Source organism: Poromitra crassiceps (genome assembly GCF_964638095.1).
Source record: "Poromitra crassiceps genome assembly, chromosome: 7".
Taxonomy (NCBI): domain Eukaryota; kingdom Metazoa; phylum Chordata; class Actinopteri; order Beryciformes; family Melamphaidae; genus Poromitra; species Poromitra crassiceps.
The window spans coordinates 56723356-56748818 of NC_139628.1; the positions used below are offsets into that span (position 1 = coordinate 56723356).

The 25463-nt window shown below is 45.8% G+C and overlaps 2 protein-coding genes across 2 annotated transcripts; one reads left to right on the plus strand and one right to left on the minus strand.

The window, feature by feature from the left end:
• Positions 1–4066, minus strand: LOC310779729 (cerebellin-3-like; the record flags this gene model as incomplete). The annotated part of the gene is made up of 4 exons (XM_083640222.1): positions 3713–4066; positions 3117–3254; positions 2465–2726; positions 1–37 (listed from the first exon to the last, which is right to left on the minus strand). The coding sequence occupies exons 1-4, from the start codon at positions 3981–3983 to the stop codon at positions 1–3; spliced, it is 708 nt and encodes a 235-aa protein (XP_083496348.1). The 5' UTR covers positions 3984–4066.
• A 6679-nt stretch (positions 4067–10745) lies between these two features.
• Positions 10746–24245, plus strand: LOC310779730 (GMP reductase 2-like; the record flags this gene model as incomplete). The annotated part of the gene is made up of 6 exons (XM_083640223.1): positions 10746–10756; positions 13876–14051; positions 20744–20850; positions 21403–21445; positions 22014–22173; positions 23097–24245. 6 exons carry the CDS (start codon positions 10746–10748, stop codon positions 23284–23286), a joined length of 687 nt encoding a protein of 228 aa, XP_083496349.1. The 3' UTR covers positions 23287–24245.
• Between the last annotated feature and the right edge of the window lie 1218 nt (positions 24246–25463).

The following is a 25463-nucleotide window of genomic DNA, read 5'->3' on the forward strand; positions in this document are numbered from 1 at the left end:
TCAAAAGATCCTCCTACAGGCCAGAGGCCTCTGGTACCTGTATTAAGATCATGCATGAAAGGTATCACATAATTTTCTCCTAATTTTAAACGTACTATGTCAGCACATGAGCCAGGTGGTATGGGGGGCATGTTTTTCTTTTCATGCTGTCTAAGAATGTCTCTCGCCCGCAGACGTTCCGCTTTTCGTAGTTTCCAAGGTTCTGGCTGCCCACTCTCCGACCTATTATCACTCATTTTTGCAGGTCTCAGAGAGGGAATCAAACCATTTTTACAGTATGAGACAGGAAAAGAGGGAGAGAGCTGCTTATCTTAATTGTCTTTTTGGGGCTGTGCTCTATGAAAATTGTCAACACTGCTGGTGTACGCATTTGTCTCTCTCTCTCGTAAAACACTCCACTTTGTTGCTTAAGCAAAGCACTGATTTAACTAGTTTACTGTGAATGTCCCATTTTATATAAATCTCTCATTTATTCACATTCAAAACACTTTATATTTCAGTCTTGCATTACGCACCAAGGGTATTAAAATTGCTTACTTCATTGAGAGAGAGAGAGCTACTGTTTTTGTTTATCACTTACTTGTGATCTTGAGGTGTCCGTGTGTGTGTAAAGTAATTTTCAACACTTTACCTTTTTCGATGTGGGGACTCTGGTGACAGAGGGACGGTTGTTCTCCTGTTGACCAGTTCCGTCCGTGTGTGGGGTATCTGGAATTTACAAACTGGTGACAGAATCAATTTGTTCAAGGGACAATTGATTCTGTATTTTGGGTATTGGCTAAAATACACTTTTTGCAAACTTCCATGTTCAACTCCTTTAAAATAGGCTTCTTAACCCTTGTGTGGTGTTCATGTTTTTGTTACTCAGCCAATGTTTGCGGGTCTGGTGGACCCGCCGCATTATTGGGTTTTTAAATCAATACAGCCATAACAATTTATGTAAAGATACTTACCAGATGTTTAATTTATCCCAATTACTAGCAATGAAGAGAGCATATGGTTAATATTGATCATTTACCTCTGTTAGATCACATTTATCAAAGTGCTATCCGTTTTTTATGATAAAATGGGAAAAAAGGAAAAAAGCTTCTCTCTCTTCAAAAATGATCTCTAAGGCCCTCTGAGCAGAGAATATTTCCGCCATCTTGAGATGCAGAGCCACACAAAGCAATGAAGGCAGCGCAAGAAAATACAGAATGGTTCATTCATACATATAAGATGTCCGGGTCCAGTGGACCCGGACATCTTATATGTAATAGAAATGTGTAGGGGGGGTGTATGGTGTGTGGTCATTAAATATGTATTCTAAAATATGTTCTTCACAGAAAATGAGCCAAAGTCAGTGAGTCTCTTTTTGAAAAATTAATTAATTGTATAATTTTTCTTTTAATAAAAAATGAAAACGGGTCCCACAGACCCGAACACCACACAAGGGTTAAGAAATTGTTTTGTTTTACAGTCCAATATGAAATAGCTGCTTATTTTTGGTTGTTTGTTTGTTACATGTTGTGGGAATTTCAAAATTGCTCAAACATTTTGAGCTTTACCAGTTACAATCGGCTAACTTGGTTCTGCTCCAATTTGGTCTTGTTACAATGTGCCTAACATGGACCTTACTTTTGAACATAATGAGCTTTACCAGTTACAATCGGCTAACTTGGTCCTGCTGCAAAAGTGGTATAGCTTTACCAGTTACAATCGGCTAACTTGGTTCTGGCTACAATTTTACCACTGATTATCCACATGTCATTTTTGACACACCCACAATAACATTTCAGATTCTTTTAAATATCAGACGACAGCTTCAGTAATGAATTATGAAATTAATTCAGACTTACCCGCTCTCGTAGATATCCTGGTCAAGTGACGCCAATTGATAGAGAATAAAATCTATTCTTTCCGCTAAATGTATATGTAAATGTATATCACAGCTTATCTAATACCAAATAAATTGAAACCAATGAGTCCAGGAAGATTTACCATAAAAGTATATTTAATAGCTTACATTCTCTGCAATATGCATATATTGACAGAGGGCATGAATCTCAATGTACACATTCTGATATGTCATACAGAGTCAATTATTCAGCCGCGATGTCACAATTTGACATACGCTTTATACTGTAAAAGAAGAGGAGGAGGAGAAGCAGAGAGGAGGGGGTGATGACTTGACTTGGAGCCTACAGGGCTGCCTGTCTGACTGAGAGACTGTTATCAATTGTTATTGGACACGATGCACTGCCCAAGGTTTCAGCAAAGAGGAGAAGTCCTCTCCATGGGGCTATTCTATATGTGTGAAATGTCAGTGTGAGTCTATGTGTCAAATGGCATGGAACTTATAGCATAATTATGCAAATAGGCCTATAGCTTATTGATTAATGTGTCAGATGTAATTAGGCCTATAGCTTATTGATTAGGAAATATTGATTTAGGAAATGGCATGGAACTTATATTTTTCTCCAACAGCGGGAAGAGGAGGAACCCACTGAACACGGCGGTATGCACTTTTCCTCCTTTCCACAAGATGATCCTGATGCGATCTCCGACATTCAGGTTGAGAATCACAGTATTGCTGGTGGTGTCACTGATGTCCGGCCCCTTGAATTCCCAGGTGCTGACTTGATAGCGCCAGTTCTTTACCAAGATGGCGCCCGACGTGTGGCTGTTGTAGCCAAAGGTCATGAAGGTGAAGTGGTAAACCCCTCTCACTGGAGCGGTGAAGATGCCTGTCCAAAGAGGAAAGCACATTTACATTCTTCAAGAAAACAACTTGATGAATTAAGGTCAATTAAGGTCAGTTAGACTCTCAAGACTGACATGTGAAAGCTGTTCAATCACAAGTTGTGGACTGCATCTCACTGACCTGAAGCACTTAACACACACACACACACACACACACACACACACACACACACACACACACACACACACACACACCCTTCTGTCAAGGCTGCACATTAACCCATTGATACCTGATGCAGCATTTGTGTGTGTATCCCTTTAAGACCGCGAACCGTGTCACGCGGTCTTAAAGGGATACACACACAAATGAGGGATATACACGCACATGCTGCATCAGGTATCAATGGGTTAAGTGTGTATAACGTATAGCTTACCTGTTGCCTTGTTGTAGGCACTGCCGATGTTTGTAAAGACTGTATTGAAGAGCAGAGTCGGGTTGGCACCCTTAGGATAGGGTCCAGTGAACACACCTGGAGCTTCTACTATGGTTGCAGAGAACGCCACTCTGTTGACTGGGGGGGAAATAATAAATGATTACATTCATTGTAGCAGTCTGGCTTGGCTTATAACATTTACATGATTACACGGACTGATATTTATTTGGTTGTTTGTTGCCTTCATTCTAAAACCCATCCACCTCTGTTTTTTGTGTGCCTCTCGTCTTATTTTTTAATGTTTTTGGCTACATCCTTCAACAGTTACAACAACAACAACAACAATACAGAAATTGGTCTAATAAATCGGGTTTGACATTTGACAAATATTTGACATTTTTCTCATAATTGCATTGCAGATTATAGGCTAATATTCAAGATGTAAATGGTTCACACTTGAGGAAACCTGCTGTAATGTAAAGAAGAGATGGATATCTCAATGGCGCTCACGGTTAAATAATTAAAAGCATAAAATGAAAAACTAAACAATCAAGGATCCTAATTTGATAATGATGATAAACTTTAATCAGCTTTACCTTCACTCTCATTCTTGAGTTTTTCAATTTCAGCGTTCTGCACTCGCACCTGTGTTTGAAGATTGTCGACGTTGGTCGTTAAAGCTTCTAGTTCAGCTTTGATTGTTGTCTGGGCATCATCGAGAGATTGAGTGTTTTTGTAGTTCACACAAGGAGATGGCTCACTGGTCCCTATAACTGGCAAAGGGTCACTGGCGCAATACGTCCGTTGGTACGGTAGTGTGGAAGATGCGAATCCAAAGAAAGCAAGTAGCAGGACAATCTTCATCATGTTCAGAGGTGCAGGAGGTTCTCTCTCAAATGTCTGTCTGCTAAATGGTTGTTTCTGTGTAACTGGAGTGATCCAGCTCCTTTTATACCGAGCGGACGGCTGATTCCTGCCACAGAGCAGGAACTTAGCCTGGGTCAACCCAGCCTACAATGTGACGTCACAGACTGACTGATAGTAGGCCTACAGTACATGGAGGTTATGTGGAGGCTGGGTTTATCCAGGCTAGCAGGAACTGTCTTAGATATTCTGTTACGGTGAAATCCCGCTCTCTCTAAACCAGGAAACCTTAACCGTTATGTTGTTGTTCTTGCTGCTTCACTTGGCATGCAACTAGACATGTAGAATGAGGAAGTGTTCTCACTAAAAGTTTTAGACACGGCACGACGCCAGACAGTCTTCAAAAGTACAAAACACATTTGTTGTAGAATGAGATTATGAAATGAAAATCAACGGAACTTACTTTTTATATATCAAGTCTCTTCTCTAAGTGAAATACCTACAATTACAACAACAAATGTCTCTCCCTGGTAATAATAGTTACCTTTTATATAGCAATAGTTTGCTTTGTGGTTTTGTTTGTGAAGGCCTGATTTAGAAAGATGTAAACAACCCGTTATTATTATATACCTCTTTATTGTACCTCTTTATGTTGTTGGCCAATCAGGTATGTGTGTTGATTGAGGATCTGCTTTAATAGAAATACATGCTGAATAAAGATAAGTTGTTCTCTATGCATCAGTGTTTAATGTGCATTTTCAGTGACACCTTGGACACACACAAACACAAACACACACACAGACACACACACACAGGCGCGGACTGCATAATCGGGCACGTCGGGCAAATGCCCGGTGGCCTGGCCTGGCCTGCAAAAAAAAAAAAAAATTTGGTGCCGGCAGTCAGGCCACTCACTGAACAGCAGGCCAGGCGCCGCCTACTGGTTTACTAGTGGTTTTATTACTTTATTCAGGGTTAAAGTGGGTGCATCTCATTATAAAATTGGACTCGGCCCAAATCGGGCTTCAAACGGCCCAAATTGGGCTTCAAACGGCCCAAATCTGGCTTCAAACGGCCCAAATTGGGCTTCAAACGGCCCAAATTGGCGCCCTTCGGACGCCGGCACGCGCGTCAGCCCGTATCGGCCTGGCCTGCTTGGTATCTAATGCCCGGCCTGAATTATGATCCCAGTTCGCCCCTGTGTGTGTGTGAAAGAGAGAGAGAGAGAGAGAGAGAGAGAGAAAGAGAGAGAGAGAGAGAGAAAGAGAGAGAGAGAGTGTGTGTGTGTGTGTGTGTGAATGAAATACAGTTGCTGAAATACTGTACAGTTGTTATTTTGTTCATGATGTTCTCGTTTGCTGTGTGAGAATGATAGCTATTGTTATTCTGCTCTTAATGTTCTCACTTGCTCTGTGTGTGTGTGTGTGTGTGTGTGTGTGTGTGGGGGGGGGGGGGGGGGGGGTGTGTGGGGGTGGGTGTGTGTGTGTGTCAGAGAGAGAGAGAGAGAGAGTTTGAATGAAGTACATTTGCTGAAATACAGTTCTTAGGTTTCTCATTTGTTGTGTGAAAATGATAGTTATATGTTCTCACTTCCTGAGGTACTGCCCCTTGCATTGCATGAAAATTGTGTGTGTGTGTGTGTGTGTGTGTGTGTGTTTGAATTAAGGACAATTGAAATGCTGCTGTTAATCTTATTTTTTTCACTTGCCTTTTTGAGAATGAAGCAGTTATTATTATTGTTGTTATTCATGTGTTCTTAATGATCTCACTTATTGTGTGTGTGTGTGTGTGTGTGTGTGTGTGTGTGTGTGTTGAAGTAGGCCTACATTTGCTGAAATACAGTTCTTAATGTTCTTTTGTTTGAGTTTGCTACAGTAGTTCTAGTGCTGCCCCTTTGTACATTGTGGCTGTGGCTGACAAAAGTTAACAATAAATTATGTTATTAGGAATAAGTGTGCCTCCTGCGTAAACTGTGCAGCTGAATAGACTGTATTTTAACGTCGGTCATATGGTGGTACTTGGAGAGCCAACTAATTTCTCAGGGGGTACTTGGTGTAAAAAGGTTGAGAACCACTGATTTAATGTATTATAATTATATATAAAGTATTAACTATATTTAAACTGTGTAAAAAACATTTTGCTGAGTGAGTGAAATCAGTGTGTGAATGCATGTGCACTGCTCTTGGGTTAGGCAACGGTGGGAAGGGGGGTTGCAAACACCCACCTAAAGTTTTTGGGAGGTTGCGGCTCAAAACGGTTGAGAACCCTGCTTTAGGCCTTTGTGCCGGCGTGGCACATCCTGTTCTTGGACGGTGATGTGGTGGAAGGCGTGATTGCGGTGTCAGCTGTCGACCATGTTGGATGCCAGGTCAAGACTGTCAAAGCAGGTGGTGAAACTATTCAGCTCATTGGGTAAAGATGAAATCTGACCAAGTGAAACATCCATGATTTAGAGATACTGTACAATTGTGAAAGGAGGCCAGTGGACGCACATACACAGACCTGAATAGATGCAACATGATCCTCAACCAATTGTTTTGTTTCTTTATAAGCAGTTCTCGCTTTGATTACATCTTGAAATGCCACCCGGGGGAAAAAACAATATTTGTTCCAACCCAGAAAATAATAAAAAAAAAATAGGCAGAATCAACCCACACAATTATAACGTTGGAAAAGATAAAGAATCAAACAGGTCTGCATTAAACTGGGTCTGGAAACTGTCCAAATTCACACTATCTTGATTTTCCCCCAGACATGAAAATATATTTAAAAAAAATAAAGAAAATAATGGAAAAATATTTATTTCAGTCCAGTTTTAAACCTGAGAGGCAGTAATGAGCCATAGTAGTGTCTAGCCTGCCGAAAGCCCCAGAGAAGAAGATCTTGATTTGAAGATTTGGCAAGGATTGCCCAGTACCGTGTCGTGGACGCGGGTAAGTCACTGTGATTATGACAAAATACCATTTCACCATTTCGATGCTCTTTAACAAACTCTGCAAAAAGACCAACAACAAAACGTCCCATCGGACGGTCCCAAAACGTCCCACCAACAGGCATTTTAACCTCCCTAAAAGTTCCAACAATTGCTGTCTGCTGCATCTGCACAACTACAATCTAAAAGCCTCATGTCTTTGATTGAAACCTGTAAGAGATTCATGCTATCTCACTTTCCTTCAGCGTGTGGAGGCTTCCTGCATGACTCTGTGTCCTTCTCCAGCCCCTCCTACCCCTTCTACTACCACAACAACACCTACTGTGTGTGGAGGCTCACAGCTTCCTACGGCCAAAGCATCTTCCTGTCAGTCACCGACCTGCAGTGAGTGAGGAACAGAACTGCTTTATTGGGTGTTTGGTGATCGCGATTATATGTGAACACCACATTATGGTGTGTGGCAACAGAAATTACATATCTATCTCATTCTGATTTATTTACAGAAAAAACTCATCCACAATAGAATGATGCTCTGATCGGATAAATGTCCACTATATGTATAATATTATAACTTTGAAATAACACAATGGAATTATGCATTGACCAAAATATGAAAGGGGCAAGTGGGCAATCTCTGCCTGTTCTCTGTTTCATCTCTGTCTGTTCTCCGTTTCAATTTTGTCATGGAAGTGATGTCATCAGTGATGTCACTTGATCAAGTGTGCACTGTGACATCACTGATGATGTCATAGGCATTGTGACATCATCATTGATGTCATAAGAGCATTTGTTATGTCATCAGTGATGTTGTGACATCATCAGTGATGTCATAAGAGCCAGTGAGCCCGCACAGCGGTCGAGCTGCAGGGCGGGCGAGGCCATGCAGCGCGAGAGATGCCTAGTTGACCAAAAAGTTGTTAAATAAATCAAAACTATCTCATATTTTAGATTGGATAAATGATAGATTAAACATTTCATGTCCTCTTTGACTTGGTGAAGAGGCAAAGGCTTTGAAAATAAATTCATACATAGACATCAAGTTCACTACTGTATTTATATAAGAAACACATTTCAAACATTTAAGCATAAGCCTTTAGATCAAAATGGCTTTAAGATCATTTAAACATAAGACATTCAATCAAGTTTGTCCAAACCTTTGACTGCTAATGTACATTTGAACTGTTAATGATATTTTGAGTTTTGCTTTAAGTTGGTCACCTTTATTATGTTTTGCACCCAGGTTGGAGAACTGCTGCAACTGTGACTACATTGCAGTGTATGATGGGTCGTCCAACAATTCACCACCTCTGGGGAAAGTGTGCCATAACAACGATACTGACTCCTTCACTGACTCCTTCCACTCCTCCTCCAACTACATGACTGTTGTCTTCCGGAGTGACGGCTCTGGGGTTGGCCGAGGGTTCGATGCTGAGTTCACTAGCTCTCTTCCGTCAAGCTCAGGTAAGATGACTGATTTAAGTCATCTGTAGGACATTGGATTTTTCTCATGTCAGGGAAATGGATTAATCAGACTCAGCTAAATCACCATACTGTCATTATGAAGACAAGTCATTCTAAAAATAGATCCTAAAATCAACCAGAACAAAGGATCAAACACCAAAGAAAATCCATCAAGTTAAACATTGTGGAGGTGAATCTCAAGCTGTTGTAAACATATAGTGCTTCTTCAGGTCGTGTGGACTGTTCCTCAGACAACATGAACATTGTGATTGAGAAGTCCTACCTGAACTCCACGGGCTATGACGGCAACAATCTGTACTTGAATGACCAGAACTGCAGACCCCAGGTTTCCAGATACCAAGTGATCTTCAGCTTCTCCATCAACACCTGTGGCACCATTCGAGAGGTAGGCCACCCATCACCTTCTGGAAGAGAGGAACAATCTGCTGTAGTTTAGGATCGTTCTCCAGAAACGTACTGAGATGGCAGGAGGCATTTAGCTCAGTGGACCATTGAGTTGTGTGATTAGTGATTATTCTGACTGTGTTCTACCCTGAACAGTTTAAGAATGGCAGAGTTGTGTACACCAACACTGTCCGTGTGTACCACTCCAGCAACGATGAGATCACACGCCAGTCTAACATGAAGCTGAACGTGAGCTGTCGAATGGACCCAGACACAATTGTCCAGAACTTTGACTTTGTCAACGGCAGCATCACAGGCACAGGTAGATTCAACGGCAGTATGGATTTCTACACTGACGACAGCTTTAACTATAAGGTATGAGAAAGTGTTTTCCCCACAGTTTCTAAAGATAAGTTGATTCATAGGTGCATAGGACTTTAATAAAATCTTACCAAGACACAATCCATAGTGAAAATGTATAAATAGCACACTCTTGTCTGCATTGTACACAGTTTTAATGGGAGAACAAACTGTCTGACATTTCTCTTCTATCAGGTGACTGAAGTTCCATACATAGTGACCCTCAACCCCTAAGGCGACGGAGGGTTTTGTTTACCCCAAAATGTCCGGCCCCTGCAGTTCCATGGCCGCTCCTGCACACCGCCTCTCTCAACGTCGTCGGTACTACTTTCCGCCACTTGCTCTCTCCCGTCGCTGGCTCCTTCCAGGACTTCATCAGTACCCCGTTGCTCAATCTCAGGGTTTCAAACTTTGACCACAGCCCCTTGGTTGCATCGGTGACCCCGGCCACCTCTTCCCACGGCGGCTTCTGGCCCTCTTCTACCCATTGCAGTACTGGCAACAGCTCCAGGTCGTTCTCTTGATGGGCCCTCCAATCTGCCGCTTCTGCCACCTGCAGCGCCTTGCACACTGGTCCGTCCCCCGTATGGTTAGGGCATATCCTCGCTTCCTCTTGGAGCTCCCTCTCCCTTCCGTTGTAGTCCGCCATCCTTTCTAACCAGCGGCACACCTGTCCCTCCGGCTCCCGGAAGGACCACAGCCACTGCAGCGCCGAGTGGTCGGTCCGTATGGTGAACCGAGGCTGTCCCAGGAGGTAGTATCTAAAGTGCCGTAGTGCTTCTACGACCGCGAGGAGCTCCCGGCGGGTGACGCAGTAGTTTCGTTCTGTTTTATCAAATGTTTTGCTGAAGTACGCCACCACCCGCTCCCCGTCCGGCCCCGTCTGGGACAGCACGGCCCCCATACCCCCATTGCTGGCATCAGTGTCTAGTAGGAACGGCGGTGTGGGGTCTGGTGCTCTAAGCACCGGAGACTCGGTCAGCGCTTTCTTGAGGGATTCGAAGGCTAGGTGGCATTCTGTCGTCCAGTGGAAGTCTGCGTTCTTTTCTTTTAGCCGGAACAGTGGCTCTGCGATTTTAGAAAACCTGTTTACGAATTTCCTATAGTATGAGGCTAACCCTACAAAGCTCTCGAGTTCTCCTTTGTCTCTGGGAGTGGGCCACTCTATGATCGCCCGTGTCTTCTCTTCCAGGGTGCGAATGCCCCCCGCGCCGATGCCATGCCCTAAGAACTCCACCCTCCTCTTCAGGAAGTGGCACTTATCTGGGTGTAACTTCAGACCCGCCTCTGCTATCTTCTGTAGGACCTTTCGTAACGCCCCCACCGCTGCCTGAAACAAGCCCCCGTGTGTCAAGATGTCATCTAAGTACACGAAGCATTCGGTTCGGGGAATGTCTCCCAGCAGTTTCTCCATTAACCTCTCGAACGTTGCTGGTGCGTTCCACAGCCCGAAACTGAGTACTCGAAACTGCCACAGCCCCCTCTCGGTGCGGAAAGCGGTCTTCGGCTTGGCATCGTCGCAGAGGGGCACCTGCCAGTACCCGCTGTGGAGGTCTAGGGATGAGAACCAGGATGACTCCCCCGCCGCGTCTAACAGCTCCTCGATGATGGGCATCAGGTACGCGTCTTTTTTAGTCACTTTGTTCAGCCCCCTATAGTCTACACAAAACCGCATCTTCGAGCTATTTTTCTTCTTCACCAACACTACCCCCGACGCCCACGGGTCTCTGACGGCTCAATGATCCCCGCCCGCAGCATGTTCTCTACAGCTTTGTTCGCTATGTCCCTCCTCGCTGCTGGGACTCGACGGGGATACGACCTGACGGGCCGCGCCCCCTCAGTGTCTATTTCGTGTTCCACCAGGTGGGTACAGCCTAGCTCATCATCCGACATCGCGAAAATGTCCTTATATTCTTCTAGTACTCGCCACAGTTCATCGCTCTGTTGGGGTTCTAAACCCTCACTCTGGCGTTGGTGCAATCCCCTCAGCATCTCTAACCTCTCGGTCTCCCCCTCCGCCTGTAGCGGTGGCTGAGGGCAAGTGTTCAGAGGTGGGCCAGGGGCATGGTTTTGGGGAGGGGTTTGGTGCAGGACAGGGGTCTGGGTTGGGGTAGGGGCTTGGTTTGCTGTGTGGGGCTCGTGCTCTACGGTGACGCGGTATACAGTGATGTTATTAACGTTAGGCCGCTCCCCTGGAGCGGTGGGAGGGTGGCCCATCTGGACTACTGGCCCCCCTGCAAATGTCAATGTGCTCTTCCCTAGGTCTACTGTGCATTGGTTTAGCGTCAAGTAGTCCTCCCCCAGGATGCAGGGCCCCGCCATTTCTACTACCCACACGGGAAAGTTCACTGTCTGTCCCCCCACTGTTATCATTATGTACCCCCTTCCCCTCATTGGCATCAACTCACCGGATACTGTTCTTAGCAGCTATGCTGTTGGCTGCTCCAGACGCGTCCCCTCGGGCATCATGTTGGCGTTCACCAGCGTTGCCGTACACCCCGTGTCCACAAGGGTGACACAGTATCTCCCCTGTAGGTAGACTGGAACATGGCAGCCGTTCATCGTGCGCGGCCCGCTCTGCATGCTGACAGCTCCGGCGATGTCTACTACTAGGAAGGCGGAGCCCCACCTCCCCGTTGCTGTCGGTGGGCTCCCTCCTGCGACGACGTGGCTACGGGGAATGTGACATCGGAGACCCGTCTCGCCCCATCTGGACGGGCCCTGTGCCGTTTCCCTGGTTCCACGTTCTCCGGCGGCACTCTGCTTCCCGATGTCCGGGGCGTCCACAGCCCCAGCAGATCACTCTCCCTCTGCCCCAGCTATTGTTCCGCGGGGTGGGCTGCCGAGCGGGGTTGGGCTGCAGAGTCGCGCTGCGGAGCAGTTGTTCTTTTAGCTGCTGCACTGACTCGGACAGTTCTTTCACCATGTTGCCTTGCTCTGCCAATGCCATCTTCCACGCTGGCTCTTCTTGTAGCGGGCTCTCCGCTGCCATTCTCACCATGGGGACAGCTCTCCCCACATCGCTGTCCATGGCCCAGCCCTCCACTGTCTCTCTTTCAAACGCCAACTCCAGCGCTACTTCTAGTGTCTTTGGCCGTTGCAGCATTACTTGATCTCTTAGACCTCGCGGCACGATTGCCTGTATAAAGTAATTCCTGGCTAACTCATCCAGTGCTTCTGGCGGCAACCGGCTGTATACACGCCGGCTGAGGATCTCAATGTCTGTTGCCAGTGCCTGCAGCGTCTCCCCTGGTCGTCTACGCCTGTTACACAGTTCCGCGACCATAATGCCTTCTTCTTTGCATTGGCCGAAACGCCTCCTCAGGGTCGCCATCACAACGTCTAAGTCTTTTGTATCTGACATTGCCGCCACACACGTTATAGCTTCGCCTTCGAGGGACATCACTAGGTGGCTGGCTCTCTCCTCCCTCGACCAGCCATTCATGTCCGCTGCTACGTTAAACATCGTGCAATATGGCTCCCACTCGCCTTTACCGTTGTATTTCGGCGGCGTCACTTCCTTCTTTCCTCGGCGGCCGCCGTCCCTTGTCGCCTCGGTCCGCGCCCCGTCCTGGTCACTGGCCCGCAGGCTAGCCTCGCCGGGCCGCGGCACAGCCTCCATGGCTACGGCGGCGACGTCGACAGGCTCGGTCTTCACTCTCACCAGCACCCGGCTTCCTACTGTCTGCTCCGCTTGGGTCTCTGTAGTAGCGGCTGCGTCTACCCAGTCATCCTCCTCTTCGGACACCTGGCTGTCTGCCCCGGCTCTTTCTTTTCCCGCCTCTCGTTTGAGTCTTCTCCGCTCTTTCTTCAGGAACTTGTTCACCATCTCGCCGATTCTGGAGGCAATATTCACCGTTTTAACTTCTGACGCCAATGTAGCGTTCCTGGTATTGAAGAGGCAGAGGCTTCTTGCTGGTACAGGGTTCTTTATTCACAGTTATTCATAATTCCAACTCTTGGCGGTTGTCACGCTCATAGCTAGCTGCTTCACTCTAGGCGGTAACCGGAGACTGCCCACGCATGCTCAGTCTCCCCCGGAAGTCTCCCACAAGCATAGTGTTCCCCCCAGTAACACTCCCACACATCAGTTCCTATCTGTAGTCGAGACACTTCCATTGCTCACCACTGTATGTGTAACACTGATTCGCTACAGTATAATAATTTCTGAGGGACACAATTACTAACATAAGACCCTAAATAACATAGTTAGAACGTTTTTGTGGATTTTGGTTTCCAGGGACTTTAAGCCTGTGTGGAGAATAACGCAGTATGCACGATCTGATCACTCTTCCTTAAATAAGATTTGCTGTGAAGCGTTTGTACAGAGGCATGTTTTTGGTTTTACTTCTTCATATTATACTTGCAGTTATCTAGGCAATGTTGATGTTTCTATTAGTGAACAAATAGGTAACATCTATCATCGCGTTAGCATTATATTCACTAAATCTTGCTTCAAACGGCCCAAATTGGGCTTCAAACGGACCAAATTGTTCACGCGTCGGACCGTATCGGCCTGGCCTGCTTGGTATCTAATGCCCGGCCTGAATTATGATCCCAGTCCGCCCCTGCACACACACACACACACACACACACACACATGTGACCGGGGAAGACACTTGAAGGGGCAGATAACCAAAAACTCAGCGAAAACCAAAAAAACAGCAAAACTCAACTCCGTGGAGTGGGTGGATAATCCTAGCATCTCCTCATCTCGCTCTCTCCTGCCCCCCACAGGGCATCTGAGGGGAAGACAGTGGAAGTGATTTACAAAGGCCCGGTGGAGGTGACCATACGAGACATCCTGGGCGGAGTTCGCTCCTCCTGCACCTACGTGGGGGCAGCCAAGCTGAAGGAGCTGAGCCGCAGGACCACCTTCATCAGGGTCACCCAGCAGCTCAACACCGTCTTCGGCAATGACAGCTAAGTCCCCCGCCCCGGCCGGTTCTGGAGCCCGCCTGGTCCAAATGGAAGGATGTGTCTGCCATGTTGTTTATGTTTTGAACATGTATACAACACACGTCATACACACATACCTCCTTATCCTTGAGCTCTTCCTTTCTAACGTTGTTTCTTTATACATACCTTATGCAAATCTGCTGTTTTAATTTCCCAGGCATCTCACCGCCAAGCAGTAAAGCCACAAGCTCTAAACTGTAGATAGATCCAAGATGGCTGTGTGCTCTCTGTGCCCAGATCACACAAGCCTTTGTCACCAAAAACCCAAATTATAACAAATGTCTTAAATTATTATTTCAATGTTTCTGCAACTGTTAGTGGCCAATTTGGAATTGGAATGTTTTTTAGACTTCTACTTCACTGGTAAGTTTTGCACTTTAATAATGTGTGCGTTATATTCAGCTTGCCTAATTGTCTCATGGAAATGTTGAACTGACAAAATCTATTTGGGAACACTTTTTTTATTTTAAAATATGGGGTCATACATTGTTTCCACTGTGTGTATCTTACATAATGCCATGTTCTAATTAGTTCATTTTTACCTACAGTATATAGATCGACTTGGGAGAGTTTATATACAGTAATGGACCAATGCTTGTTGAAACTTACCTCAGTAATGAACTGCCCTATTCACAGTAGACTTTTTTTTTAAACACAAAGATATTTACAGCCTTTCTGTTCTCTGGTAGTAGCCTCTCCTGATGGATACCAACGTTTGTGCGGTTTTGTTCAAAATCAGTATTGGGTGTGATTTCACTTCAATCCACTCCACTCAGTGTGTCTTTGTAGTTATTCCATTTCAAACTGTTACTTTTCTGTATTGTTTTATATTGTAACACATTGATGTGATAATGACAGTCATTTTTATGACAGCAGTCCTTATGTTATATCCTGTTTTTGTGTCACCTTTTGGTCACTTTCTTCACACGTCTTATCCAGTCAATAAAAGACATTCCATATATACAGTTGTTATACAGTGGTCTTAATCTTCTGTTTAGACTTAAGGTTGAATCTTAAACTTCTGTTTCGCTTTCTGTTAGTCTGACTTCTTTATTCTTGATTGGATCATCCACAATATCGGTACAAGACTTGTTGCCATTCTGACTTAATTCTGACCTTTAAAATTAGGTCCTATTTGTTTGAACAATATTTATTAATTTTTCAGTTTGCAAATCAAGTTGGACAATACAGTAACAATGACATCAAGTTGAAAACCCTTAGCACCACTGTAGCAATGAAGCATTCTTGGCCAGTAGGTGGAGATAAAGACCGTGGACTGGTAGACAGGAGTAACATTACAACTTCTGAAAGAACCATGTAACTCATATACAGGAAAAACATGAACAAAAATCACAAGTTCATTTGACTAGAATGAAAATATATTACATTTACCACATTCCACTGTCTATGTATATTTTAATGTGTATTGTGTAGACAAATGCATAATCTTCATATCATTCATTTCTTATTGTAGCGTCAGTCACAGACAATAAGTTATCGAATACATTGAACAAATGCATAATCTTTGAGATCTGAGCATGGATATTCATAAGACAATAAGCAATGAAGTTGCACGGGCCACCAATAAGTCGTCCACAGGAACAAGGGGCCTGGGGTGACTTGGGGTAATGATTGTAATCATGAGTGTATGGTGGCTGGTAATGAATATCAGTGTTGGGGGTAACTCATTAGAAAAGTAACATATTACATGTAATATATTACTTTTAGCAGTAACTCAGTAATATAACTTATTACTTATAGGATTTCAGTAATATTATACCAGTTACTTTGTCAAGTAACTCAAGTTACAAATTGAGTAAAATTGTATTAAATTAAAGCACATTTAAAAAAGATACAATCATTTCCTAATCAAACTTATTTGTTTTTAAGCAAATAACCACTATAGATGACAATAACAAAGGAAAAGAATAACATTTAAAATTTTTGATTGTTTACACTGACTTCAAGGCGGTTGAAATTATATTTCGGGATGGTTCCGTGGCAGCGATGCCATTCTGCTGCTGCTGTTGTTTTGGTGAAAGTAATGCAAATGTAGTGTGAGTTACTCTACACAGAAAGTAATATTGTAAAGTAACGTATTACTTGCAAATGAAAGTTACTAGTAATATGTAGTATATTACATTTCGAAAGTAACTTGCCCGACACTGGTATAATGATAGACAGACACCAAAGCTTCAGCTTCATCAGAATAATAAATAAATAAATAAATAAATATAATGTCTGCCAATTTTGATCAACTATAATTGGAGGGGTATAGACGGTTTTCACCAGCTGCAACCCCACAACACTTCCTTTTTCTCAGCTTCTTCTTCTGTGTTTTATGGCGGTTGGCATCCTTAAATGTTGCATTACCACCACCTGAATTGTATCAGCTTCACAGTGCTAACTATTGACAGTGTCCACTTTCTCAGCTATTCAGGGGAAAACACTGACATAGCCTACTTCTATTTCTATTTTTTATTTTTGCTATGTAAACGTTTAAATGTAAAGATAGGCCTATGCGTGCAATAACGTACTGATAGTCAGCTTACTCTGTAACATGTAGCTTTTTTTAGCCTCTCAGGCTAGCTCCGGGACGCAATCTTTTTTTTCCCATGATGGTGAAGGCTAGGCGAAGGCATGACCCGCCCCTCTCTGCCTCTAATTGGCTGACTGCACTCAGCTGCTCTCGCCTGCTTCCCAGGCGAGCCAGAAGTCATCTCAAACGAGCCATTATAGCCTATACTTTCATTCAATGTCACGATGCTGCGGGGGGAAGTAGGCTACTTCATAGCTTAACTATGAAAATAGTGTCCGCTGTTTATCTCCCTTTCTGCTCCTCTTCCCCTCTCCTCTGCTCTCCTCCTCTCCTCTCCCCCTCTCTCCCTCTCCCCTCCTCTTCTCTCCCCCTCTCTCCTTTTCTCTCCTCCTCTCCTCTCCTCTCCCCCTCTCTCCTCCTCCTCCTCTTCTCCCCCTCTCTCCTCCCCCCTCCCCCCCTCTTCTCCCCCTCTCCCCCGGTTCCCCCCACCCACCCCGGTCAGCGGTCGCCTTTTATACACGGTCCCAAACAGCGCAGGACAACGTGTTTGGCTGACTCAGATTTGAATCTGAGCCAGCCAATCGCTGTGCCCCATGACCGGATGGACCATATATGGACTTCCTCCCCCCGAGTGGCTCGTGCTATCATAGCTGCTGGCTGCTGGCCTCTCCCCCTCTCCTCCTCTCCCCCTCTCCCCTCTCTCCTCTCCTCTCCCCCTCTCCCCTCTCCTCCTCTCCCCTCCTCTTCTCCCCCTCTCTCCTCTCCTCTCCCCCTCTCCCCTCTCCTCTTCTCCTCTTCTCCCCCTCTGCCCTCTCCCCATGCCCCATGACCGGATGGACCATATATGGACTTCCTCCCCTCGAGTGGCTCGTGCTGTCATAGCTGCTGACTGCTGGCCTCTCCCCCTCTCCTCTTCCCTCCTCTCCTCTCCCCCTCTCCCCTCCTCTTCTCCCCCTCTCTCCTCTCCCCCTCTCCCCTCTCCTCTCCTCTTCTCCTCTTCTCCCCCTCTGCCCTCTCCCCATGCCCCATGACCGGATGGACCATATATGGACTTCCTCCCCTCGAGTGGCTCGTGCTGTCATAGCTGCTGACTGCTGGCCTCTCCCCCTCTCCTCTTCCCTCCTCTCCTCTCCCCCTCTCCCCTCCTCTTCTCCCCCTCTCTCCTCTCCCCCTCTCCCCTCTCCTCTCCCCCCCCCTTCTCCCCCTCTGCCCTCTCCCCCTCTCCTCTCCTCTCCCCCGGTTCTCCCCTCCTCTCCCCTCTCCCCCTCTCCTCTGGTTCCCCCCACCCACCCCGGTCAGCGGTGGCCTTTTATACACGGTCCCAAACAGCGCAGGACAACGCGATTGGCTGACTCAGATTTGAATCTGAGCCAGCCAATCGCTGTGCCCCATGACGGGATGGACCATATATGGACTTCCTCCACCCGAGTGGCTCGTGCTATCATAGCTGCTGACTGCTGGCCTCTCCCCCCCTCTCCTTTTCTCCCCTCCTCTCCTCCTCTCCTCTCCCTCTCTCCCCTCCTCTTCTCCCCCTCTCCTCCTCTCCCCCTCTCCTCTCCCATCCTCCTCTCCTCTCCCCTCCTCTTCTCCCCTCATCTCCCCCTCTCCTCTCCTCTCCCCCTCTCCTCTCCCATCCTCCTCTCCTCTTCTCCCCTCCTCTGCCCCTCTCCTCTCCCATCCTCCTCCTCTCCACTCCTCCTCTCCTCTCCCCTCCTCTCCTCTCCCCCTCCTCTTCTCCCCCTCTCCCCTCTCCTCTTCTCCCCCTCTCTCCTCTCCTCTCCCATCCTCTTCTCCCCCTCTCTCCTCTCCTCTCCCCCTCCTCTTCTCCCCCTCTCCCCTCTCCTCTTCTCCCCCTCTCCTCTCCTCCCCTCTCCCTCTCCTCTCCTCTCCCCCTCTCTTCTCCCCCTCTCCCCTTCTCTCCCCCTCTCCTCTGGTTCTGCCCTCCTCTCCCCTCTCCCCCTCTCCTCTGGTTCTGCCCTCCTCTCCCTTCTCCCCCTCTCCTCTCCTCCCCCCTTCTCTCCCCCTCTCCTCTGGTTCTGCCCTCCTCTCCCCTCTCCCCCTCTCCTCTGGTTCTGCCCTCCTCTCCCTTCTCCCCCTCTCCTCTCCTCCCCCTCTCTCTTCTCCCCCTCTCTCCCCCTCTCCTCTGGTTCTCTCCTCCTCTCCCCCCCTCTCCTCTCCTCCCCCCCTCTCTCCCCTCCTCTTCTCTCCCCCTCCCCCCCCCCCCTCTTCTCCCCCTCTCTCCTCTGGTTCTGCCCTCCTCTCCCCTCTCCTCTGGTTCTCCCCTCCTCTCCTCCCCTCTCTCCCCTCCTCTTCTCTCCCCCTCTCCCCCCCTCTCCTCTGGTTCTGCCCTCCTCTCCTCCCCTCTCCCTCTCCTCTTCTCCTCTCCTCTCCTCCTCCCCTCTCTCCCCTCCTCTTCTCTCCCCCTCTCCCCCCCTCTTCTCCCCCTCTCCTCTGGTTCTGCCCTCCTCTCCTCCCCTCTCCCTCTCCTCTTCTCCTCTCCTCTCCCCTCCTCTTCTCCCCCTCTCCTCCGGTTCTCCCCTCCTCTCCCCCTCTCCTCCGGTTCCCCCCACCCACCCCGGTCAGCGGTGGCCTTTTATACACGTCCCAAACAGCGCCGGACAACGCGATTGGCTGACTCAGATTTGAATCTGAGCCAGCCAATCGCTGTGCCCCATGACCGGATGGACCATATATGGACTTCCTCCCCCCGACTTCCTACCCCCAGTGGCTCTGCTATCATAGCTGCTGACTGTTACTGCACTATCCGTCAGATCCCTTTCAATACCAACCCTGTGCAATCCATAAAGGTACATGGACGTTACTCTGCAGAAACTACAGTAACAAAATCACAAATTGCTCTGTTTTTGGAGCTCTGCATGTCTGTGTTTGTCTAGTTAATGCGTTAATGTTAGCTAACGGCTAACAATCGCTAGTTAGCCAACCAACCAGCAGCTAACATTAGCTAGCTAGCTTACCGGAAGCAATATTTTTTTCAGATGATGGCGAAGGCATAACCCACCCCTGGCCATCTCTGCCTCTGATTAGTGGCAGCGTTATAAACCATAGATATGACTATATTAAAAACATAAACACACTGGCGTCTTTCATGCAGGCTAGCAAGCGTAACTGCTGTATGTCTGTCTGACCTTACCCCGCTAGCCGGGCGCTTCTCGCTCATACTGAGCACATTAGCGCCCGGCGAACGTCATGCATTTCCCATTTTACACTGTGCCATTTTCACGTCTAGGTCTAAAAGCCGGCTCCTACCTGAGTCTTCCTACTCAGCGTGTGCACGTCTTTCCGACAGGGGTGGTTGTTATGGCAACTATCAACAACAACAACAACTACTACTACTACAAGACATAAAGACCGAAATAGGCTACCTTGTTTTAATGTGTCTGTCGGAGACACGGCCTAACGTTAACATTTAATATGAGCCGAATATCAGCCTGCGCTCAGCTATGTATACAGGAAGTAAACCGGATATTCAGGTGGGTTGTGACGGTTGTTATTGTTGTCAAGTTAAAACTGTCTATATTGTGCAGCATTTTGAGACATCTTGCTTGGTGCTGGTAAGCATGCACAAATAAACAACCTACTCTCCCTCCCACCCTCCCTCGCTCCGGGGGGAAAATGGCGGCGATTGAGCCAGAAAGACAGTCTGAATGAAATTGAATGTAACGTTCCCAATTCTATGTATTAAATTCTAAAAAATTAACGGCAACATTTTGGAAGGCTAAGCCACACAACTAGCTCGTTGTAATCTAACATCATGCTTCAAAAGATGGAGACTGATGGACTGGCTGTGTTACGACGATGAGGGTAAGGACTCAAAATGGTCTCCGCTGATAAGACACGGAGATCTCTGTTACAGGCAGGCTCTACGCCTCCTCCTGACCAGGCGTAACTCTTACGCCTGGGCGTAGTGAAAAGAAGGCTTAAGCCGTCTTGGTGCAACCGGCGTAGCTGTTAGGTCGTAAAGTTACGACCAACTTAGCTTAAGACCAGTGTAAGACCATTGGTGCAACCGGCCCCAGTTGGTGCAACCGGCCCCAGGTGGGTAAAGCAGTCTTACTCATCCTGTCTTCCTTGTGACTTTCTCAACAGGCTCTGTATGCACTACTCGTAAGAAGACCGGTGTGGGATACCCCCAGCTGAGCGCTGTGATCGAGTGTGCAGACGCAGCCCACGGCCTGGGCGGCCACATCATCTCTGTCAGTCTCTCTGTTCTGTAAAATACGCTTTCGTCTAAATCAGGATTTTCTGCAACTCTCATTGAAAACTCAAAATCAGAATCCTGACCCTTCCCATTCTCCTCTACTCGTCTATCTTCACACGGTGTACTGTATGTAGTCTATACACTGTATAGTCTACAATCTGTATCTAGTATACAGACTATAGTCTACAGTCTGTATCTAGTATACAGACTGTAAAATATGTTTTGTTTTGTTTATTTTAGACTCATGCAAGTACTGATGGTTGATAGCCTGTCCTGCATCTCTCTCTGCATGCCATGATTCATTCTGTCATGACTGTTCCAAAGGTCAAAGGTCATTGTGATTTGTTTCTCAGAAGTATATTTCACCCTGAGAATATGCAGCCTTATGCTATCTTCTCCGTGCTGCTGTTATATACACTATACTGTACAGCATGTATATATATATATATATATATATATATATTAGTTTAGGACCTAAACTAAACAACATAGATGTGCACTCATAGCAGAGTCTTCCTCTCCATTTCTTCCTGTCTCCTTCATGTAGGATGGAGGATGTACTTGCCCAGGAGATGTGTCAAAGGCATTTGGTGGGTTTTAGTGTTTTCAAATACAGCTCAACAGTCATGTGACTTCTCTTGCCCCAGAAGTGAATTCCCCATTCATTTTCTCCATAGACATTTCGGGAAATCCTTATATCATGAGTTGTAAGGCTTCCAGAGTCTTCCAGAGAATCGTGAGTGACCATGAAACATTTCACTTTCAGCAAAAAAAAACAAAAAATAAATGCAGGGAAAAAAAGATCGAAAATTCCATCCAGATTCTCTGCGAGACTGGTCGGCTTGGTTCGAGCCTTAAAACTCGTGATATGAGGATTTCTCTAAATGTCTGTGGAGAAAATGAACGGGGAATTCACTTCTGGGGCAAGAGACGTCACGTGACCGTTGAGCTCTATTGCACTCGAATTCCAAAACATAACACACACATTCTTCCATTATTCCACACATGTTCCTGAGAGAAGTCTCTTGAAACATGGCGCCATCTGATTGGCTGTCTCTGTGCGACCCTCATCTGATTGGCTGTCTCTGTGCGACCCTCATCTGATTGGCTGTCTCTGTGCGACCCTCATCTGATTGGCTGTCTCTGTGCGACCCTCAGGCGCGGGGGCGGACTTTGTGATGCTGGGCGGCATGCTGGCCGGCCACTCAGAGAGCGGCGGCGAGGTCATCGAGAAGAACGGCAAGAAATACAAGCTGTTCTACGGCATGAGCTCCGACACGGCCATGAAGAAGCACGCTGGGGGCGTGGCTGAGTACAGGTCAGAGGTCACACCATGTGACCCCAGTTATTGTTGTCAAAGGTTTACTACTTTCACATTTTGAAATTTCCTTCCTACTTCTTTTCCTTTGCCAGACACTTGAAGCCAACGAACCTTTTTAGGTCCTGGTGCTCCAAAACCTACAAGGCCCCCCGAGAGCCCTGGGTTTAGCTGTAGTTTCATTTTATAAATGTGCCCTCCATTACAAATGTACATGATATTTTGTCTCTCTTCAATAGCTGCAGATTGAGGGGACATTCACACCAAAAGCATTTTTTTCAGTCAGAACGCTATGAGAATCATGTTGAGAGCGCTTTCGTTGTGCACAAAACACAGCGCACGCAGCGTTTTTTTCCCCCCCCTGTAGTCGCGTGCAGTACAGATCAGAACACAACGACCACACGGACGGTAGCCAGCTAGTTTTGTCTGTTTGATGTTGTTCACTGTCAACATGAAAGCCAGATTATTGCCAATTCTTGCAGCAGCGGAGGTCGAGGATCCCTCGGGAGGAGAAAAGGTAGGAGGAGTGGCAAAGACGAGCAGTGCGCTTTTCCTCTAATGTTCAACTTTTTTCAGCTTTAAAACGCCCACAGCGCTCCTCCAAAAACAACAGACGCTAAACGCCAGGTGCGTTCATTAAAAGAGGAGCACGTTTAGCACGTCCCTACATAGAGAATGAATTGCAGAATGATGCTGGCAGCTCCAAAAGCGCTTTGGGTGTGAATGTCCCCTGAGAAATGTTTAGTATTGCTTAGCCTAACCTACCAATACGTGATGGGGTGGACATGTGACCGGGGAAGACACTTGAAGGGGCAGATAACCAAAAACTCAGCAAAAACCAAAAAAAACAGCAAAACTCAACTCCGTGGAGTGGGTGGATAATCCTAGCATCTCCTCATCTCGCTCTCTCCTGCCCCCCACAGGGCATCTGAGGGGAAGACAGTGGAAGTGATTTACAAAGGCCCGGTGGAGGTGACCATACGAGACATCCTGGGCGGAGTTCGCTCCTCCTGCACCTACGTGGGGGCAGCCAAGCTGAAGGAGCTGAGCCGCAGGACCACCTTCATCAGGGTCACCCAGCAGCTCAACACCGTCTTCGGCAATGACAGCTAAGTCCCCCGCCCCGGCCGGTTCTGGAGCCCCGTCTGGTCCAAATGGAAGGATGTGTCTGCCATGTTGTTTATGTTTTGAACATGTATACAACACACGTCATACACACATACCTCCTTATCCTTGAGCTCTTCCTTTCTAACGTTGTTTCTTTATACATACCTTATGCAAATCTGCTGTTTTAATTTCCCAGGCATCTCACCGCCAAGCAGTAAAGCCACAAGCTCTAAACTGTAGATAGATCCAAGATGTCTGTGTGCTCTCTGTGCCCAGATCACACAAGCCTTTGTCACCAAAAACCCAAATTATAACAAATGTCTTAAATTATTATTTCAATGTTTCTGCAACTGTTAGTGGCCAATTTGGAATTGGAATGTTTTTTAGACTTCTACTTCACTGGTAAGTTTTGCACTTTAATAATGTGTGCGTTATATTCAGCTTGCCTAATTGTCTCATGGAAATGTTGAACTGACAAAATCTATTTGGGAACACTTTTTTATTTTAAAATATGGGGTCATACATTGTTTCCACTGTGTGTATCTTACATAATGCCATGTTCTAATTAGGTCATTTTTACCTACAGTATATAGATCGACTTGGGAGAGTTTATATAATGGACCAATGCTTGTTGAAACTTACCTCAGTAATGAACTGCCCTATTCACAGTAGACTTTTTTTTTTTAAACACAAAGATATTTGCAGCCTTTCTGTTCTCTGGTAGTAGCCTCTCCTGATGGATACCAACGTTTGTGCGGTTTTGTTCAAAATCAGTATTGGGTGTGATTTCACTTCAATCCACTCCACTCAGTGTGTCTTTGTAGTTATTCCATTTCAAACTGTTACTTTTCTGTATTGTTTTATATTGTAACACATTGATGTGATAATGACAGTCATTTTTATGACAGCAGTCCTTATGTTATATCCTGTTTTTGTGTCACCTTTTGGTCACTTTCTTCACACGTCTTATCCAGTCAATAAAAGACATTCCATATACAGTTGTTATACAGTGGTCTTAATCTTCTGTTTAGACTTAAGGTTGAATCTTAAACTTCTGTTTAGCTTTCTGTTAGTCTGACTTCTTTATTCTTGATTGGATCATCCACAATATCGGTACAAGACTTGTTGCCATTCTGACTTAATTCTGACCTTTAAAATTAGGTCCTATTTGTTTGAACAATATTTATTAATTTTTCAGTTTGCAAATCAAGTTGGACAATACAGTAACAATGACATCAAGTTGAAAACCCTTAGCACCACTGTAGCAATAAAGCATTCTTGGCCAGTAGGTGGAGACAAAGACCTTGAATTGGTAGACAGGAGAAACGTTACAACTTCTGAAAGAACCATGTAACAGGAAAAACATGAACAAAAATCACAAGTTCATTTGACTAGAATGAAAATATATTACATTTACCACATTCCACTGTCTATGGCGGTGTTTAATGTGTCTTGTGTAGACAAATGCATAATCTTGATATCATTCATTTCTTATTGTAGCGTCAGTCACAGACAATAAGTTATCGAATACATTGAACAAATGCATAATCTTTGAGATCTGAGCATGGATATTCATAAGACAAGCAATGAAGTTGCACGGGCCACCAATAAGTCGTCCACAGGAACAAGGGGCCTGGGGTGACTTGGGGTAATGATTGTAATCATGAGTGTATGGTGGCTGGTAATGAATATCAGTGTTGGGGGTAACTCATTACAAAAGTAACATATTACATGTAATATATTACTTTTAGCAGTAACTCAGTAATATAACTTATTACTTATAGGATTTCAGTAATATTATACCAGTTACTTTGTCAAGTAACTCAAGTTACAAATTGAGTAAAATTGTATTAAATTAAAGCACATATTTAAAAAAGATACAATCATTTCCTAATCAAACTTATTTGTTTTTAAGCAAATAACCACTATAGATGACAATAACAAAGGAAAAGAATAACATTTAAAATTTTTGATTGTTTACACTGACTTCAAGGCGGTTGAAATTATATTTCGGGGTGGTTCCGTGGCAGCGATGCCATTCTGCTGCTGCTGTTGTTTTGGTGAAAGTAATGCAAATGTAGTGTGAGTTACTCTACACAGAAAGTAATATTGTAAAGTAACGTATTACTTGCAAATGAAAGTTACTAGTAATATGTAGTATATTACATTTCGAAAGTAACTTG